The 20732-nt window shown below is 36.8% G+C and overlaps 1 protein-coding gene across 2 annotated transcripts in view; it reads left to right on the forward strand.

Annotated features, from left to right (window-relative positions):
• The window catches only part of LOC141438053 (protein scarlet-like), a 30927-nt gene that overhangs the window by 2700 nt on the left and 7495 nt on the right, over positions 1-20732 (forward strand). Inside the window, exons 2-6 of one of the 2 annotated variants that reach the window (XM_074101705.1) lie at positions 3009-3246; positions 5419-5467; positions 6552-6735; positions 8920-9072; positions 10256-10494. In XM_074101705.1, the coding sequence (XP_073957806.1) occupies positions 3036-3246; positions 5419-5467; positions 6552-6735; positions 8920-9072; positions 10256-10494 (836 nt within the window). In that variant the 5' untranslated portion in view covers positions 3009-3035. The remainder of the gene's footprint in view (positions 1-3008; positions 3247-5418; positions 5468-6551; positions 6736-8919; positions 9073-10255; positions 10495-20732) is intronic. The other variant, XM_074101706.1, reaches the window with a different exon arrangement.

Raw genomic sequence — 20732 nt, forward strand, 5'->3', positions numbered from 1 at the left:
TGGACCATTATAGTTAATTTGTTAACTTGTAAATAGATTTATAACAGCTATACCAACCAATAGGTTTAACAAGAAAAAGTCTAAAAAAAGTAGGCATTAGGCGTTCAGTGACAAACAATTATGACCACAACGTTTACTCCTAATTGAAATGCCGCAAGAACATCAGCCAACACTCATAACCTCAGGCCATAGAAAACCCTCAAACTGTCCATTTCTACCTTGCCACGTCGTGACAAGGTGCACAGATGTTCAGTTAGTAACTGGACAATCAGTCTTTAGATAACTAAGTTAACCCACGCACCAATCGCGAGAAATGTACCTACCTACTGAAGGCGTGACAGAGACGTGCATGTTTGTATTGTTCTTCCCACACAGAATCGGTATGGTAAGTTATGGGTCCTCACCTCATGCAAACTAAGGGAGGGGAGTAATAGTAAACATGGGAGCCCAAGTGCCCATAGACTCTATGGGCACCCATTTTGACTAGTTTGTTTGTTTGTTTGACAAATTTGGGTGACAAATAAAAATGACCAAGTGCGGGTAGTTCGAGATACGAGTGCCGGTACTTTTTGTGATCAAGTGCGGGTAGTTCAAAGGACTCGCGCTGCTAGGCAGACTTGACACCCCACACTTCAGTCTAATCGTGACCATGGCCACTGTAATGTGGTCGAAACGTCGAGGTAAATACTACTCACGTGTTTTAGCGTGATAGACAGGTAAGTCCCGTAACGGGACTCCCGTTTGTTGTTTTTTGTTTGTTGTTTGTTTGACTGTGAGTAAAAATCACGAAAGTTTAAAACGTTATAATAGTATACTACTATCTCAAACTATCTCTGGGTCTCAAAGTATCGCCATACTGAATTTCATTACAATGCGAAAGCAACTCTGTCTGTCTGTCTGCCTGTTACTTCTTCACGCTCAAACCGCTGAACCGGTTTAGATAATATTTGCTATGTTTACAGCTTAAGACCTTGGAAAGGACATAGGATAGTTTTTACGACGGAAAATTGCAAAACTCTCGCACGAATTATTTGCAGACGGGGTCGCGGGCAACAACCATATTTAGTAATATTTTGACAGTCGTTAATTCTTTGTCTAAATAACGCGTAATAAAACTACAAGTTTTGTACAACTCAGGAACTCAAACTATGAACTGACGTAAGTAACCCGATAGAGTTACGATGCAAGATGATGGGGAAAGTAGTCCAGTCTCGCCGCAAATGACAGTTACTGTCTAGTGCCTACATGTTCTGATTAAGTCATGTTCTGTAAATATTAGCCAAGTTAAAAACTAATTGTCAGAATCACCTCATTTTAATTGAATAATGGTAGCGATCTAAATGCCAACTTGACTGTAGTGCCTCACATAACTAAACTACTTAATAACATCGACCATCTTATCTGTCTAGACTAGACAATGTTATAAGGATCGCTACTTCCGAAATGTATTTCAATTGCTGTCAATTGATGTGATAGGCTATTTGGCTCACAGGATGCGACACCTCGTAGACTTGCGACACAATGAGCTTCTCAGAAGTGTAACGCTTTAATGTTGCTAGCTACGAACTAACTGTCCGTAGGTTGCTTCGTTTTGAAAACTAATATGGAGTGGAATCGGAATTATGCAAAAAAGTATGAAATTTTGAAAAGGTTTTTTTTTTTTTTTTTAATTTTACTTGCCCTGTTTATTGTTGCTCTTTTGCTTCGGTGTCAGATTGACTAGAAATTTGGTATACATTGTAAGTTGATGACGAAGATAATGCAAGCACCGTCAACAAAAAATTACAGTCAGCACAAAAGCTTGCATTAAAATGTTTTTTTTTATAAGTTGGCTTAAGAATCTTTTGAGCATCATTGTTGGTGTCGAAGACACACGTGGTAAACTTGATGATTATCAATTCCGAATTAAAAAGTCGGCAGTTAAAAAGAGGCTAAAGTAATTGTTTTATTGTGTAATAAGAAGATTGCTGGATTTTGTGGTGTACGAGTACGTACCTACCGTGTGTGCTTGGCCGGGAGTCGTGGAGCTCAAGAGGGAAAGTCTGTGCCTAGTAGTAGGACACTATAAGTACCTAATAGGTATACTAAAACATTATAAAGGCCATCATCTTAACAATCACCCCGTCGACCGCAGCAGTATCATTACTGACGCTTGCGATGTCCTTTGCGGTTGTTTTTAGATTAATCGGTCAACGGCAACGTCTAGAATCGATGATTCTCACCTTTATTATCATAACCACTATCGTCACCATCTATTTATCAGCGAACCTGATCTTAGGTATCTTAAGATTATACTTAATGGGTACTGTGATATTAACATAGATAAGCATTTTATGGAGACCTATTAGCTTTTGAATATGTCTCGCCTCAAAAGTAGCTGATCAATTTTACCTTGTACCTTATCGCATTCATAATCAGTATAAACAGCTACTTCAGATGCTGATTACCTTCTAGAAATACAGCCGGGATCATAAATATACCTACAAGATGGAGCAAGGTGCTCAAATATATCATAAAACTGATCTGTTGCAAATATACTATGATATTGATAGTGTTTTTGAAAACATGGTAGGTATTGACTGAAGTTTGAGGTCCCGGGTTCGATTCCCGTGTCGGGGCAGATATTTGTATGAAAAATACGGATGTTTGTTCTCGGGTCTTGGGTGTTTAATATGTATTTAAGTATGTATCTATCTATATAATTATATTTATCCGTTGCTTAGTACCCATAACACAAGCTTTGCTAAGCTTACTTTGGGACTAGGTCAATTGGTGTGAATTGTCCCGTGATATTTATTTATTTATTTAGTGGTTTGACTCCCTAGCTGTAAGGGCGCCACGCCAAGAAACTAAACCTGTAAGTTCGCCGCAAACTAAACAAATTTAGAAACCCATATCCTATTCTATATTATTGTCAACGTCAACGACATTTACTTAATAATATCGGTTATAGTTAAAATAACAGTTGTTCGAGAAATATGAACACCATTTCGTTCTTTTGTCCCCAGGAGCAAATGATATAACCAATCTCAACGATGACGGAGCTGGGTCTAGAGTTGCCCACGCGCAATGTCCTCACAGGAGCCATCGTCAACTGGGAGGAGGAAGAGGAACTCACCTCTCTCAGCGACAACCCGGAGAATCTCACGCTCTCGTGGAAAGACCTCTCAGTGTACAGGAGGAGGAAGCACCAGACTAGCATATGGTCGACGCCGATATATGAAGAAGTCAAGGTTTTACACGGAGGTGAGTTTGAGTAGAGCCTGGGGACGTATTCTAGCGATGACTGTTAATGCATGTACAAAGTAAGGTGTCGTAGGGAACTGAGCGACGCGCGGGGTGGACGGGGCTAGTAAACGTAAGGGCTGATTGGTGGACAGGCAAGTTCAAAAATATGTGTCCATTCAAAACGCTCAAGAACATGTTACCACGGCCTTCGTCGGAATAAGTGTCTGTGGTACATATTTTTGAAGGGTTACATAAATCTATATCTTTGCACTCAAACTAAATTTAATAAGTCTAATTAGACACCAACATAGTTTCAACAAAAGTGATGGTGATGAAATTTTAGTCATCAATTGACTTTTTTATCTACTTTAGAACAAGAGGATGTTCTATTTAAGTGTTTACTCACATTACCGTGTCTACCGTAGGCGACAGGCTAGCAACCTGTCACTATTGTACCGTTTTTGTCAAACTTAAACTTAAAACCTAAAATTGCTAAAAGTGGCTCCGAAGCGGTAACGTTTCGTGTGCTCTGCCTACCCCATTTGGGAATACAGGCGTGATGTTTGTGTGTGTATATGTTACTCACTATTGCGCTAACAAATGTTAGGTATCACTATGAAACTGGACGATTTATTTTTACGATTTTCCCGTTATAGATATATTTTCCGGAACCAACTATAATTGGAATTGGGAATCGAACCATTATAGTTCCTGTAAATCCGCAAGGCGTGCTTTACCATGTATACCAACCTTAACGTAGGCATATTACGGTGAACTTTCTTTGAATTAACACTTGCAAAAGTTTCTTTCTCATATTAGGTTACTTTAAATAAGAATGAGAATAAAGATTATGAAAAAGTAATCCACTCAGCATTGCCAACTTTAGCCAACCTTTTGTCGCTAAGCATCAGTGTTCACACTGCGCAAGTAGGTACCTACACCTACATGTCTGTGTAGGTAAGTACGCTATGGATGCACATTGGTCATATGTGCTCTGCTCACCTATAACAACTGACAAAAGTTTTGCAAGCCAATATGAAAAATACATTTTGAGAACTCATTGAGACATTCTGCCTTAATATGCCATCGCTCGGATTAATATATGTGGCACGTATCACTGTTCAATGTTTTTTTTATTCGACTGGATGGCAAACGAGCAAGTGGGTCTCCTGATGGTAAGAGATCACCGCCGCCCATTAACATCTGCAACACCAGGGGTATTGCAGATGCGTTGCCAACCTAGAGGTCTAAGATGGGATACCTCAAGTGCCAATAATGTGTTGAGTTTCGGTATAACTTAGAAAAATACTAAGATATGTTCTTCAAACGTTAATTATGTATTAAATACTTGGGTTGTGACTTCTTCCACATAACTTTAGGCGTAGAGCGCGTTACACAATCGCTTTTTAATGTAAAAATGATCGGGTCAGTTTACCAGTACAACCTGTTTCTAACCGAAACTAGAAATGTTCAGAATGGAATTCTTTAAGTTACAAATTAATGATTTATTTATAAATTCTAAATACAATTGCTTTTTCCATTGAGTGCAAGCGACATTTATTCGAATTAAGAGCATGCCTTTTTTAACTCGATTTTGTGTGTGTGCTACCTGTATTAAATAGTACTTACATGTACCACAAAAATAGAGTCAAAATGGGTATTCTACCGCAATTTGTAGTTATCATAATATATGATCTAAGATAATCGCTGTTTAATAAATCAGTATTGGTCTAGATAAAAATCACATAATTTCATTGGTATGCCTAGGATCTTAATAGGCAGTGTTGATATGATACCTATGTGCTATGAAACGAGATATTCTGTAAGTATATAATTTTACCATTATTCATTGGCCGAAAGAAACACCTGGCAAAAAAATCAACCAGTTAGGCAAAGTTGCCACATTTGGTGATATCTAAATATCAATATCAGGAGACCCACTTGCTCGTTTGCCATCCAGTGGAATAAAAAAAATATGGGATGCACGATAGTAAACCACTTATTTATACTATATCTGCGACTCATTACGACTAAATAAGACTGAATATGACTTGCGCTAGCTTTATAAGACTCTCACGTAGACTCTCACAAATTCTTTATTACACCTCTTTCTTCCTCTCTATCTATATAAGAGTCATTGTATTGTAGACTACGTTTTTTGTGTGTTTTAAGTGATTTTGTCAATTACAGTAAGCGGCGTCGCCTCCTCCGGCAACTTAGTAGCATTGATGGGGTCCAGGTAAGTCACAAATAATCTTAGTACTTAGCCCATTAGTATAAAATAATTATCCGTACGTACACTGGGATACACTGGGATAGTAATAGTACGGGTATGGGCTAAAATGATACCGAATGCATCTGCCCTCTGCCTAATTCATGTATTTTTACTCGGTCAGTGAACGTCTTTTAGTGTAAAATCTATCTCTCTCTCTCTCTCTCTCTCTCTCTCTCTCTCTCTCTCCGTCTCTCTCTACTGCGGCGGTACAACAACCCTTTGTGGATCTTGGCTTTCTCAATAATTTTCTCCATTTTGCTCTATCCCTGGCCTCTTTTCCCCACGATGTTCTCCTGCCTGAGAAAGACCTAAGATGCATAATCTTAGATCTTTCTCTACACACTCTTTCTACCGCCCCATGGGTCTTTTCCTGGCCTTTTTTGTTGCGGGGTCTACGCGGAAATTGTCCTAACAGCCCTCTCTTCCCCCATCCTTTCCAAGTGAGCAAAACCTACCTACCAAGCAAGTGTGTAAAGCCAAGTAAAGCCAAGCCAAGATAACCAATTACTTACTTGAAATTAAGAAATTTTTTTTTTTAGTATGCCTTATTTAATACAAGTGACACAATCTTATCATCTCTAAGTCCACAAGAAAAAGTAAACCAGGTACATATTCACATCACCGACAGTGATAAGTTACACGGTGCAAATGTAGTGGATACGTAATGATTTTGCATCGTATTTTATTGGAAAAGTTCGTATTTATCGTGTTCTCTTATTTATTTTCAGTACCCATCGTGCATCTGTTTTGACATTTAGAACCTAAATAGTGAAGTTCTATATTCATCATCATCATCAGCCTATAGCAGTCCACTGCTGGATAGGCCTCCCCAAATCAGCGCCATTGGCTCTGTGTCCTCGGCTAAACGCCTTCAGCTTCTACCAGCAGCCTTTCGAAATCGTTCTATATTAATTTAATCCACTAATTGATTGACACTTTGGATACCGTCGTATTCTCATTTTTTTTATATATAAAAAATAGGCTTACGTTAGATCCGACTTTTCCCGATGGATATGCATTCATTATATCTGTAACTTCACTTCTCTAGCGGAGCCGGCAAGACCACCCTCCTCGCTGCGATCAGTCGCCGCGACAAGAGTGCCATGACAGGCTACCTTATGCTGAACGGCAGACTGGCAGGAGCCGACCTGATTTCCAAGATTTCTGGCTTCGTGCCGCAGGAAGACTTGGCGATTGATGACCTCACCGTCACTGAGCATATGGAGTTTATGGTAAGTAAAGGAATACCATTTTTTGTAGAGGCGTTGAAATGACAAAGCACATAATTTGTTTATATTTTTGTAATCTGTTTTTAAATCCCTTCATTTTGATACTTTAATCGATAATTAATTATTTTTTTGTTTATTCAAATAAGCAAAAAAAAATTGAGGACTTACTGAGGGCGCCAAAAATCTTTTAAGAATTTCAGGTACCCAGTGTCACTCGCGTCACTAAGACGAATCAAATGACGTATCATTTATCAAAATCGGTTCAGCCGTTGAGTAGTTTCGAGCGGACATAGGAACAGACATTCTTCGCAGTCGGGTAAAAATTGTGTCAATGTTATAATAAAAATAGTCTTTTATTTGATGTCTTCACAGGAAGCTGTAATAATCAGCATATGTATTATCTAATAAAGACTAGTTTATTGCATTGTAGACAAGAATGTAGAACTTATCCCACCTACTTATGCAAATTTCCGGCCATGTGAGAAAATTTATTCTGTCGACAAAATTAAATGTTTCTATACCTACTGTCGTCGCACATATAATTGACTTTACATTTTCAACCGACTTCAAAAAAGGAGGAGGTTCACAATTCGTCTGTATGCTTTTTATTGTATTTTAAACATTATCGAATCTCTATAGCTGAAAACGGTAGAAATAATAAATGCTTATCAGGTTTAGTTTTTTAAGGGCTGTTTCACCATCCATTGATTAGTGTTAACTGAAGGTTAAATGTGATGCCGTTTCTATTTGTTTTGTTGGAATAGACGGAGACGGCATCACATTTAACCGTCGGTTAACGCTAATCACTGGATGGTGAAACAGCCCCTAAATACCACAATACGGTACACATTAGACATTAGACACCAACAAGCAAACTGACATATATAGTAAAACAAAAGCTATAAAAATATACAATAAAAAAAAAGAGTACAAAAACATAGTTAAATAAAAAAGAGGTCCGTCGCCAACAATAGCCGAATATGTTATTTCGTTAGATTGAGCTTAGAAACCCAAAGTGAAGTTCCCAATCCGCACTGGGCCCGCGTGGGAACTATGGCCCAAGCCCTCTTGTTCTGAGAGGAGGCCTGTGCTCAGCAGTGGGATGTATATAGGCTGGGATGTAGCTTAGAAACCAGGTTTTGCACGTCTACTGCCTAAGTACATATTATTTTGTAGGCATTATGTAAACCTGTAGATAATCATTAATCAAATAATGAATAGTTTGTAAATTGTATTTTGTATTTTGTACACTAAGGGCTGTTTCACCATCCATTGATTAGTGTTAACTGACGGTTAAATGTGATGCCGTCTCCGTCTATTCGAACAAAACAAATAGACCCGGCATCACATTTAACCGTCAGTTAACACTAATCAATGGATGGTGAAACAGCCCCTAAATAAGTTACAGGTGTAGTGAATAATGTTTTGCCATCGTATTTTGTCGGAAATGTTCATCTTCATCTTGATTTCTCAACTAGTTTAGCTTAACTAGCTGCAGTTTACAGAAGCTATTTGAGTACCTAAGTAAGATAAATACGAACTTAACCCACAAAATACGAAAGACATCTGTACATACATAATTTAAACAAAGCAAAACTGTGTAAATACCCTTGGTAAATACGTAAACGTAGGTTGAACTTGTTTATATGCAATCAAGCAGTTTTCTTTTTAGGGTTCCGTAGCCAAAATGGCAAAAACGGAACCCTTATAGTATCGCCATGTCTGTCTGTCTGTCTGTCCGTCCGTCTGCGGCTTTGCTCAGCGACTATCAATGCTAAAAAGCTGTAATTTTGCACGAATGTATATGTTAACTATGCCGACAAAATGGTACAATAAAAATTAAAAAAACATTTTTTTTACGCTACCTCCCATAGACGTAAAGTGGGGGTGATAAAAGTGGGGGTGGGGGTAAACCTAAATCAATTTTTCAACTTAGTAATCTGTTTGCAAAATATTCAACTTTAAAGTGCAAATTTTCAATAAAATCGAGCCCCCCCCCGCCCTAACCTAACCCCCTTACCTAAACTTGGAATATTCCGTACAAAATACGAAATCCTTAGAAAAATATTACTTAATTTTTTCGTAATGGCTACGGAACCCTATTTCGGGCGTGTCCGACACGCTCTTGGCCGGTTTTTTATTTCTGTAAATCACAGTGATTACATATATTGTCCTTTCATCATACAGGCTAGATTGATGATGGACAAACGTTCGTCATCAGCCATCCGTACCAGGCGCATCCATCAACTGCTTGAGGAGTTGGGAGTCGTCAATTGCAACAGGACCAAGTTGAAGGCTTTGTCTGGGGGAGAGAGGAAGCGGGTGGCTTTGGCTGTCCAGGTATGTAGATGACTGATGGAACTGGGAGTTCTAACGCTGTATCCTTTGGGGAAAGTAAGTAAGTTAGAAATATCCTAATCAACACATTCTATATTCATTTTTGACCAGAGGATAGAGATACGTATAATTATGTTCAAGCTTAGTAGTGGGTCCACAGGTCCCGCAGCAATCATTTTCAACAGCATTAAAAGTCAAAATCTCTCTCATAGAAGTTTGGCGGGTTGTATATTCCTGCGGATCGCAGATATTTTTTGATTGCATTGATTTAGAAGTTTGATTTTTTCGATGCTCCAAGGAGTAGTAGACCTTAGTATTTGATATTAATTTCAACTCGATACCTACCTCCACGCGTTTTTTAGAAATGGTCTTTGACAGACTGACGGGTGGACAGACAGTCAGACACACTGACAACAAAGTGAGATTCCGTTTTTGCCTATTGGTACGGAACACTAAAAACATGGTAATGCGATGACAAGGTTTAAGACAGATTTATAGCTTAGGTGTAGGTACAACTTAATTACAAAATCAGAATAGATAAACAACACTAGTCTAATTTAATATCCTTCTAGCTTTGTGATGTATTGCACCTATTTACGCACTACTTTGCATTAGCATTGTATTTTAAATAGTAAATTGACTGCAGAAGTAACCTTGTTTAATCGGCCAGTTGGGTCAACAGCCAAAGGTATAAATGAATATCTAGTTTTCGAAGCTCCGACATAGCGCCGACGCATTTGATTTTACACATTGATTGATTGACTTAATGTAACTGAGGCCTTCTTGTCTAACGAACTCGAAAACACAATCGTTTTCACCGCTTCTTTTTGTCACACCTTATGGGATGAGAATAGAAAGAGATGTTGAATGCGATTATGTGAACGTCAGCACGTTAGACAATACGGCCTCAGGTTAATGTTACGGGTTGGTACACTCGGGCGACAGAAGAAGGAAAGAAAACATTTATTCGTGACGTTGGACAAAAAATAATAATAACAAGAATTTAAAAATGCGCATACCACGAAATGGTCACAATCACTGTCAATCACAAATCAGCAAACTACCGTTCTTGCGAACGACGCTGATCTTCTTTTAACAATCGTTAGATACCTCTGATTTGTGGTGTGCAGTAAAGAATATCTGTATAGTATTGATTTCAAACTTCTAATAAACCAGTATCCTCCAGCTCCTGAACGACCCGCCAATCCTCTTCTGCGACGAACCGACCACAGGCCTTGACAGTTGGGCGGCCAACGCAGTCGTCTCCAGACTCAGAAGACTGGCCGTTGGCGGGAAACTGGTCATATGTTCGGTGCACCAGCCGGCTTCTGGAACCTTCGAGTTGTTCCACCAACTGGTCCTGCTGGCTGGCGGAAGGACCGCTTTCCATGGGACGATAGAGCAGGCCGACCATTTCTTCGCATCGTAAGTATTTTTGCTTCATTATTTGTGCAATTATGTAGTTCTGACTTTGGTGGTTAGTGCTTCAGAAGACGGGAAAGCTTACCTTGTGAATAAGCTTATTGGTATTAGAGTAAGTACGCAAGTTTTTTTGATAAAGTCAAGTAAGCCGGAAAATTAAGAACTGCGTTTCCTTTCCTGTAACAATGTAAAAGGCCTATGATTATGAGGTACCGTGATTTATATTTAGTTAGAGAATGTAAATGAAAAGCCAGCCAATAAGTTACACATTATATGTAAATTATTCGGCTGTCTGGATATTACGGGTCTCAAGATCCATCCTGTGACAGACATACTGTACTTAATAGGATTTCGTTTGTCACCCTTTGAGTAAGAAACTCTAAAATATGGAATAATTATGCATGAAAAATTATAATTTTAGCTGTGCTTATATTATTTACTCTACGGTAAATAATAAATTTTTCTTATTATTATTACTTGTAGGTATATTTTGTTTATTGTGAATATTTGCAAGAAAACATACAAATGTTGGACGAACATAGGTAATAGCCATATTGCTCGAGTGGTCATAGAATAGCAAAGTTATGTTGAGTTATTGTATTGTATTGTTATGAATTTATTGACATAGACATGGCAAAATGACGCCTGATTACTGGTACTGTTTTTTTTTAGTACATATCTACTTACAAGAAAGATTAGGTACTTTTGAAAAATTACCTACATACAAGTAGGTAGATAAATATATCGTTTCATATGTAGGTGTAAGTACTCGTAAAGAAAGGAAGGTCCCAGTATTTTAATTACTGACGTGTTGAATACAGTTTTCATGTATAAAAAGGCACTACTTTAAAAGAAACTTGACACGAGCCGAGCACGAGCCGTCGGAGTCAGATGTCGACCTTTTTGGGTGGCTTCCCTCATAGGAAATCTGAGACCACAGAACATCCGACTCACTCTTAACCGGTTGCTACCAAAGGCCGGAAACAAAAGAACAAGTCTTTGTAAAAATGTAATTAAATAGAAACTTTTGGCTGACTGTGCTTTGCATTGACTCTACATGCGTTCCCGTCCAACGTCCAAACTATTCCGTATCAAGTTTTCTCTTAAAAATAGTTGTCATATTTAGGTACTTTAGATTTTATAAAGATAAACATTTTTTCTCTCTTTATTTACAGCGTTGAAGTCAGTTTAACTTATTTTTATTTTTTTTTATTAGCGTTTCCTTTGCTTTTTTACGTGAAGGAAAAATAAGTGCGAAGTTTCTTTTTGTAGTGTTTGCAGTCCTACCAAATTAACAAGCTTTGAAAATGATTGTGAAACTATCGTTAGTTAAACACATTTTCAACTAGCAAAACGAATAAATGAAATAAATGATAAGACTATTACCTAATCTAACCCATGCGACGTATACAATTATTTTATGTCCGACAAAACAAAAAACCTTGAGTAGGTATACCTAGATCCAAATGAGGCATGAAAATTGGCTTCAAACGTTTTTTCTTTCCCTTCAGTGTGCCATAATAATCTGTCATCTTCGAGGCATTTTAATGATAGACGTTGCCCAACGCGAGTTAATAGAGAAGGGTCACGAAGGCTTGGGAGGGCAAGAACCTTGATGACGTGTGATGGATAAGTTTGAGATGTGAAATAGATGAACAGTTGGAATATTCAAAACTTTCCCGTACCTTACCTAGATAGGTATACAGTATAATAGTAGGTAGTAATAAATGGGCCAATCAACTATTTTACCCACACTTTGGGCGTCTCCTGCGTTACCAAAATTGTCTCTGGCGTTACCAAAAAATCGTACTTCCAACAAGATATTTCACGATTTAATAGGTTGAATTTACGTAGGACGGCATGTATTCATGTACACAATCTATTAAATTACAAAAAAAAATACTTACAAAAATCTGCAATTGTTTGAAAAATGTCGCGGACAGATTAGTGTGGGTATAAAAGTTGATTGGCCCAAATTACTGTATAAAGTATATTTTCCTCATCTCAGAAAGAACCAACTTTTGCAAAAAAACTCAAATCAAGCATTCTTTTTTAGTAACTGTCTTTTGTGTTGTCTTAACTTGCATCCTGCAATCAAAATAATTTATATATGTACAGTCGAACAAATTGAATCATGACCCAGGTTGGAACCTTTGTGCTACTAATGTCATGTTGACATCTCATACTTTTGTCAAGGAAATCATAGTGAAATTGATTATTAAAAGGTTCCACCCTGGGTCATCATTCAATTTGTTCGACCGCACGTGTCTCTACCCTCTGGACCACTGGAGTACCTACTTTAAGCATAAACATAATATTACTAGCGTAAATAGACTTACAGAGGTGCGAGTGAAGAAACCGATCCTTACGGCATAAGCTATATGTGGGAAAGAGATAAAATCAAAATGACAGCGTGACGCGTGACCCGTTTTGAATCAGTGAGCCTCCTTTCGCCTCCTGTCAAAATTTTCTTCGTATTTGTTTTGTGTTTTTTTTCTGCAATCCTTTCGATTTTTTTTTGCATAAAACGGTAGGATTCCGGAATGGTGTCGTGTTCTGTGTTGAGCTGTGATACAACCAACTTCAATAACCCAACCCAAATAAACGTACATTTCACAGGTAAATATGATTGTACAAGTACCATTTTCATAGCTTTTATTTTCATTGAATGTATTCTCATTTACTTATTAATATGCTAATATGAAGCGGTAAACAGTCTATTTCATAAATATTGATTTCTAAAAATTATGTGTTAAATAAAAATATATTGTAGAGTTTGAATATTTTTTATCGATACCTATATCGATATTCTTCCAATAAATTTTTGTACTAAAATTTGTAACTGTTTTTCTCCGATTTAAAGATTTGAGAAAATATAAGTAAAATAACTTAACATTGAGAATTGCTAAACCGGACCAACTACTAACTAACGACTAAGCCTCCTCTGTCTGTCTGTCTGTGCGTCTGTCGCAGAGCTGTATCGTATAATCGTGTGAAGTCAATTTAGCGATAATTTTCATACGTTTCGTTCGAGTCATTTTTAATATTGAGGATAACAATTGGACTTTTGTGCCACGCTAACTAAAAATACCTTAAGTGTTCATTAAAGCTAGTAGGTACGTATCTTGTTTGTGTTTTATTCATAGCTTACTATTTATACTCTTGACATGCGAATATAGGTACCTACCTAACTGTCTAGTGTAAAGTTAACGACGAGTGACATGAGTGTGAGTGACAGATATTTGCTGGCAATTTTTTAAATTTAGAAATGTTTATGAAGTTTCTAGTACCTACTTTACAGCAACAGCCCTTAAGATTTATTTGTAACGTGTACCTTACCTATATGATATGACGATACCGGACATACGGGGATACCGGGGATACGGTACTAATGAATGATGAATGACTTCTAAAAATCTCGGTGTAAAACACACACACACACACACACACACGCACACACATACATACAAACTTTCGCATTTCGTACAATTGTTTGATTGTTAAAAATAAAATTAATCTTAAGTTTTAGCATATACTACTTGTTTACTTCTAATCGACCGGCATAGAAGTCTTGGCGTTAAGTTTACGATACCCACTTATTACAAGATTTCACGATTACTAATAGATATCTGATATCGCGATCTCTTTAGCAATCTTATATTTCTTTAATCGTAAGATTATGTTTGTTACCTTGCATGTGGAGGAATGCAGTTTAAAAATGTGTTAAGACTAATGGTAGGACGGTGAATCCTGACCCACCGTGATACAGTTTACACTAGTACGGGGGTCAGTTGACGCCTTATTGCCTTTGGATTTTACCATGTTTATAATCAAAAAGAATGTAAGTAGAATAAGCACTTTTATTGGGTAAATAAAATATTTGTATTTGTATTTGTATTAATGGATATCGACAACTCATATTTAGCTGTGAGACATTTATAAATTTACACAGACAGGCCCACCTCACTTTCGGTCACGCTGTCAAGCAAGGTCGGTTCGTCTAGTAATGTTACGTTTATGACTTTAAGAATGAAAGCTTAATAAACAAACATGCATTCACACACTCACAAATTTTCGTCCTTTTTTTAAGTCGATTGAACCTGATCCACTGCTATCTTTTGACAGTTTTCAACCGACTTCAAAAAAGGAGGAGGTCCTCAATTCGTCTGTATGTTGTTTTTACAAAATTTTGTTAAGATTCACCTGTCCCGTTGTCTAAAACTATTACGAATTTCTGTAGCATAAAATCGTCGTTTTCTGATTTCTCATAAACTATTGATGTCGCGATTCAAAATGGCAATCATACTGTCCGCTATTTGCTGCCCGGAAATTATTCTACGGCAAGCTTGAAACGGAATATTCTGAGTAATTGAGAAAGCTCCGGAAGTTTAATCTCTTTTTAAGGCTTCATTCTGAATTAGAGGAATGGAAATAGACTTTTCTCAAAAATGACCGTAAAAGTTGACATTATTCTTGACATATCAGAAGGTGAAGTGCATAGTTTATGGTCAGCGAAAAATTAAAAAGTTAAAAAGATTGCAGGCGCGTTAGCTCAACAATAATGAATTAGCGCGCCTGCAATCAGTCACATTTTTTTTTTAAAGTTAAAAAGGCCATGGAAATGTTAGCACAAGTCGTATACAGCCAAGTCTAATAATGGCCGGTATCAGATATTTTGTTGGAACTCCGGACTTTTTCTATTGGGTCTGAAATAGCTTGTGGTGTTTTCGGTGGAAAAATACACCTGCAGTTTATTTTTAATGAAAAAAGGCGGGAAAGCATAAGAAAAATATTGGAATAAAATTAAATTTTATAATAGGTATATTTTGAGAAAAAGTTTATTCTATTTCAGAATTATTCAACATTTTTGAGAAAAGCTTTATATTAGTCTCGGCTGGAATAGCAATTGCTGGCTTCGTATTAGTTAAACGGACTCGCAAGCTCGTCCGTTTAATACTCATACTCAGCCAGCAATTGCCTACTTCCAGGCCACGACAATAATCTACTATTAATAATTGTGTTTTTTACGGAACCGAAAAAGTTTTTGACCTTTAAAATAGGTAATTCGATGCTTATTTACTTATAGCTGTTTGCAGTAATTAATACTCCAAATGACATTTGTGAAATATTCAAATATTGGAAATTTTTAGAACGGCTTACGACAAATAAATACTAAATCTAGTGATTATTAACATTATTTGATCGACGACACGAAAATACCAAAAAATATGGCCTTATGAACTTGGCCATTCATCTCAGCATTAGTTCCACTTACGTCTAAAACGTGGCGCGTAGGTTCCTCATCTCAGGGTCGCTGCGAATCGTTAAACCATAGATTCCAGTTTTTAGGGTTCCGTACCCAAAGGGTGCCAACGGGACCCTATTACTGAGACTCCGCTGTCTGTCTGTCTGTCTGTCCGTCTGTCACAGGGCTCTATCTCTTAAGCCGTGATTGTGTGGTTTATTCGTTTTTGTGCAAAATTAATAAAGCAATTTATTATTATTATTATGAACCACAAACCTCAATGAAGCCAACTTTGTTAAAGCGCTCGCCAAATCCACACCGTATAATCACTATGTTTACCTATTGTGCTTTACACTAAAAAATCATACTAAAGTATTTAACACTATTTACAAGGTTTAGGGGCTGTTTCACCTTCCATTGATTAGTGTTAACTGGCGGTTAGGTGTGACGCCGTCTCTATTTGTTTTGTGCGAATAGACGGAGACGGCATCACATTTAACCATCGGTTAATGCTAATCAATGGATGGTGAAACAGCCCGTTATAATACAGTTTAAAATTTATTCGCAGCTGAATTTCCCGCGAATGAACCAAGCTGACAGCTTTTTTTTTCCACTGCGGCGCATGGCAAGAGTCTAAAGCGCTATTCAGCCTCCGACAGGGCGACAGCCAAAGAGGATGAGAATTTAAATTTGTTCTTTATTCAAAATACTTGCACCTACCTAGTGCTTACATTTTGGTGATATGTTTTTATTAACTTGTAATGTAATGTCACTAGTTATGTTTGTTCGGGTGGAATTAACATTTCAACTTAAATTTGAAGTGGATATCTTCAACAAATTGAGCTGAAATTTTGCATGCACGTATAAATCCGATGACAATGCAATATTATTATGACGTAGAGCTGATCTGATGATGAAGTTAGATGTTGGCCATATGAACTCTGTAATAAGACGACGATTTGAAACGATCATTTGATTCGTCTTGACGACTACCTACTTTGGTAACCAGGGGCAAAAAGTACTTACCGCCAGCAAAAAAGGCTTGTATTAGAAATCTTTACAAAAATTATTACTGAACTATTTGTTTTTAAAACCTATTATTGTACGGAGGTGCGGAACCCTTCATGCGCGAGTCGCGCGTTTTTTTTCCTACAACCAGTTCCGTGACTGCATGGCCAGTCTTATTTTAAAACATGGAGGGTTTTATAACCTAGATGTATACGAACAAACGTTTTACCACCGTTATTGTTATTGGCTCAATAAAATGGTCAATGTCAATGAATGGTGTAACTTATACCCTACAAAAATGTGCCAAGTCTCGATCGAGATAGTTTACCTATAAAAGAAATCTCAAACAGCCAAGCCTAGAAGATAGATGTAAGACTTATGTCGTTGAAAATACTGTAGAAATCATCGATACGTTTAGGTACTACGTAATCTGCACTTCACGTTTTTTTTAAAGTTTAGAGTATAGGTATAGCCAAGTCATGGCAAGCAGTATCAAATTTGCGTAACTTCCAACCCTATAATATCTTCTAAACGAATTAAAACTATGATCTTGAAATTGTTGGGCTTTTATAAGAACCCTTAGCTTCTCAAATGAGCAGAAAGCCTTCCATTATATCCCAGTGGTGAAAACCACTCTATCTGCTTACTTTGTCCTTAATCCATTCCATGTACATAAGTTGGACTTCATTTGAGAAGGTGCCAATAAGGGATAAAATACAATGTGAGGCCAAGTTTCAAAGAGCAGTAGTGAAGAAGTACATGTATTGTTGAATTAAAACTTGACTAATATTATTATGTAGGTACTCTCGTTATGTCTTGCGTTATTTTTATTCATCTACACCACACACTTCGATGTCTGTTATAATTATAAATCCTGTTTGTTCAAAACAAGTAAGCAATTCAAGTTTTTTTTTCAATCTTATCTTCTTCACTTTATTATATCTTCTAGATACATATAAGTAGTGATATCTTAATTATTTTAATGTTTCCGGTCAATTAAAACGGTGATACGTAAGTCGCATCTCATAGAGATTTAACAGCGTGATGCAAGTATTTCAAAGTGTTTCGAAATCTCGATTCTTTAAATACCTCCACTTTGGTACTTGTCGCGTAGGCCCTTCATTTGGTTACGACCTCTTTTCCTCGGAAAAATACATTAATAAAAATCTTGTTTATCCAAGACGCGTTTCCACCGGTGTTTTCTAACAACTGCATCAAATTTCAATGCTGCATTCCAACCTTATCATTTCGTGGAAAGCGTTAGAAAAATCTTAATTATTTTAACTTGAATGCCCAATTAGTCTGGCGGAAAATTAACAAATTGTAATTGCCATATTTGAATTTATCACAGATGTGATGAAAACAGACCCGAAATGCTAAATCAATCCGAAATCCTTTGCATAAAGTGACACATTTCGGCGGCAATAACAAATATTCCTTTACTATATTATAACCGCATACCACGTACAGTCACCAGCACCAATATCTGACACAATAAGCGTGCATAAATATCTGATACGGCTCTATTTCTAGGGCCGGAAGGACGTGTCAGATATTTTTGCACGCTCCGCTGTGGCAGATATTAATGCTGGTGACTGTACCTATTCACAAATAACATAGTTGTCTACACATGACGTTAATGTCTTGTGGCGCGTTTAATGTCAAGCGAGATATAAATTACATTTTAATAGCTCAATGTCTGAAGTCAAAATCAATTCTAAATTACTAATATTTATTTGTGTAACATGAGAGCAAAGTTGTTTTTTGTTGCGAGTGTTGATTTTGATTCGCGAGTAAGCGAAGGATTCTATAATTGAATCACGAGCGTCAGCGAGTGATTCTAGGTTAGAATCCTGATAGCAGCAAGGGATTCAAATACACAAGATGCAAAAAAACTTTGGTCTCGTGTGACACATACAATTTTTCACCTCAGAAACGAGAACATAAATTAAATGTAACATAAGAATAAAACAAGATATACCTACCTGTTTACAAAACAAACTATTTTTTTTTTAAATAGAATCCGATTATTAAGAAACAAATATAATAATCACATTTAAAACTATAAAAAAGTGTCCAGTAGATACAATACAAATCTCTACTCATAACATGCATTGTCACACTTATTTTTTAATACTGCAAAAAGCCTCATCTTGGGGTCATTAAAAAGGTTGAACAATAAACTTATAATTTATTATAAATGTTATTAAACCTTTAAATATGAATTTTATTAAGATTTCTAGTTGCATACTTTATTTAAAGATCGGGAAAATTTACATTTTGGAAATATTTCGTTGTCATGTAATTTATTAGGTATCGATATATTTTTAATACCAAAAATTTAATTTAAGATTGTAATCAACACATTTGATGCTATCTCTCGCTTTTTTCGTGTTGCAGTGAAATGACAGATCAAAGTAATGTTCAAATATTTGGAATTCAGTGAGTAGACCCAACCAACACTGTACTCAGCATTAAAAAAAAAAAGTTGCTTTGTCTCACGGAGTGAGCAAAATGCGATTTTGCTCACTGATTTCTCATAGCAAAACCTGCCTGTTTGAGGTGCTGAGGTGAAAATAATATTGTGTTACTGTAAAGCGGCTCGTAGACGGGCCATATTTTCACTGCAATTTGTGGCCGGCAACTATTGGTGTCCCTCTCTTACTCACATGTTAGACAGAGACACCAATAGTTGCCAGCCACATATTGCAGTGAAAATATGGCCCGTCTACGAGCCCCTTTACGGTATTTAGTATTTAGGTCATTCTTAAATTTGGTCTTGCGGCATTTTTTTTTTCATTTAGGTACGTATCTACAACGGCTACCTTCGCCTGGAATACAGTCACTACGTGCCTCGTTGACAAAATGGTTCTAGAGATTTATAAATTAGGTTGAAAAGTTTTTGCGATTGAATGATGTCCAATTTTTGAAAAACAAATTTTACGGAAATCTTCGTAACACGTTATTCTATGCTGAAATATTCAGAAGATATTTTAATTGTGTATCATTTATAACCTTTACAATGCACGTGCTCGGAAAGTGCCTCTTGACGTGGTCAACATATCCATAGAAAATTAGTGATTCCTGCACGCATCCACAAGTGTGCTGTAAAGTTGTATGTATTTAACTTACCGCACTTGTGCGGTAAAGTAACTTTTTAAATTGCCAAATTATGTCCAAACTATTGTTAAAAAATAAGTCTAAATAGTCGTTATAGTTAGGCTTTGAACAAATAATAAACGTTTGATGCAACCAACTGAATATTTACTGATAAGATAATACAGATTAAACGGGACAGAAAATAGACATTATATTTTTTTTCACGTAAACTCGTATTATAATTCCGTCTAAAGTTATGAAAAAAAAAGAAATAAATTCTTGAGTCCAATTCGGACCGTGCGACGTCAAGCGCGCGCACTCGAAAGTTAACCAATGAGCTTCCAGTGCGCGCGCACGACGTCGCACGAACCAATCATGGTTACCCGTTCGCGCCTGTCATGAAACCCGCCAAAGTAATGTTCATGAGTTCAGTCCGTTGAATTAATTTTTGATAATTGATAAGTAAATTGAAATGAAAAGTTCAAATGATGAATTTATATCGACTTTACACCGCCTTACGTCCTCCACGAAGCACATATTGCCAGTGACAAACTCAATGCTGAAATACGTGAACTATAATATACATACCTAAGTTAATAAACATCGTAAATTGATAGAATAATTTACTTCTACACACATGGATATTATAACATCTACCGGTACGTCTTATTCTTATTTATTTGCTTTATCTATTAGAATTAGTGAACCAATTTTGAGTTATTTACAGTTCCAAAGCTAAACAATCTCAGATTAACGGTAACTTTTTGTTAAGGTAGATTAGATACATAATATAAAAATATACTTGATGATAGTTAACTATTACTCGATTTATTCACGGTTGCACTGATATTTAGCGTTATAGGAGCTGCAGGAGATAAGGACTAGCCAA

This window comes from Choristoneura fumiferana, chromosome 18, assembly GCF_025370935.1.
Source record: "Choristoneura fumiferana chromosome 18, NRCan_CFum_1, whole genome shotgun sequence".
NCBI lineage: Eukaryota > Metazoa > Arthropoda > Insecta > Lepidoptera > Tortricidae > Choristoneura > Choristoneura fumiferana.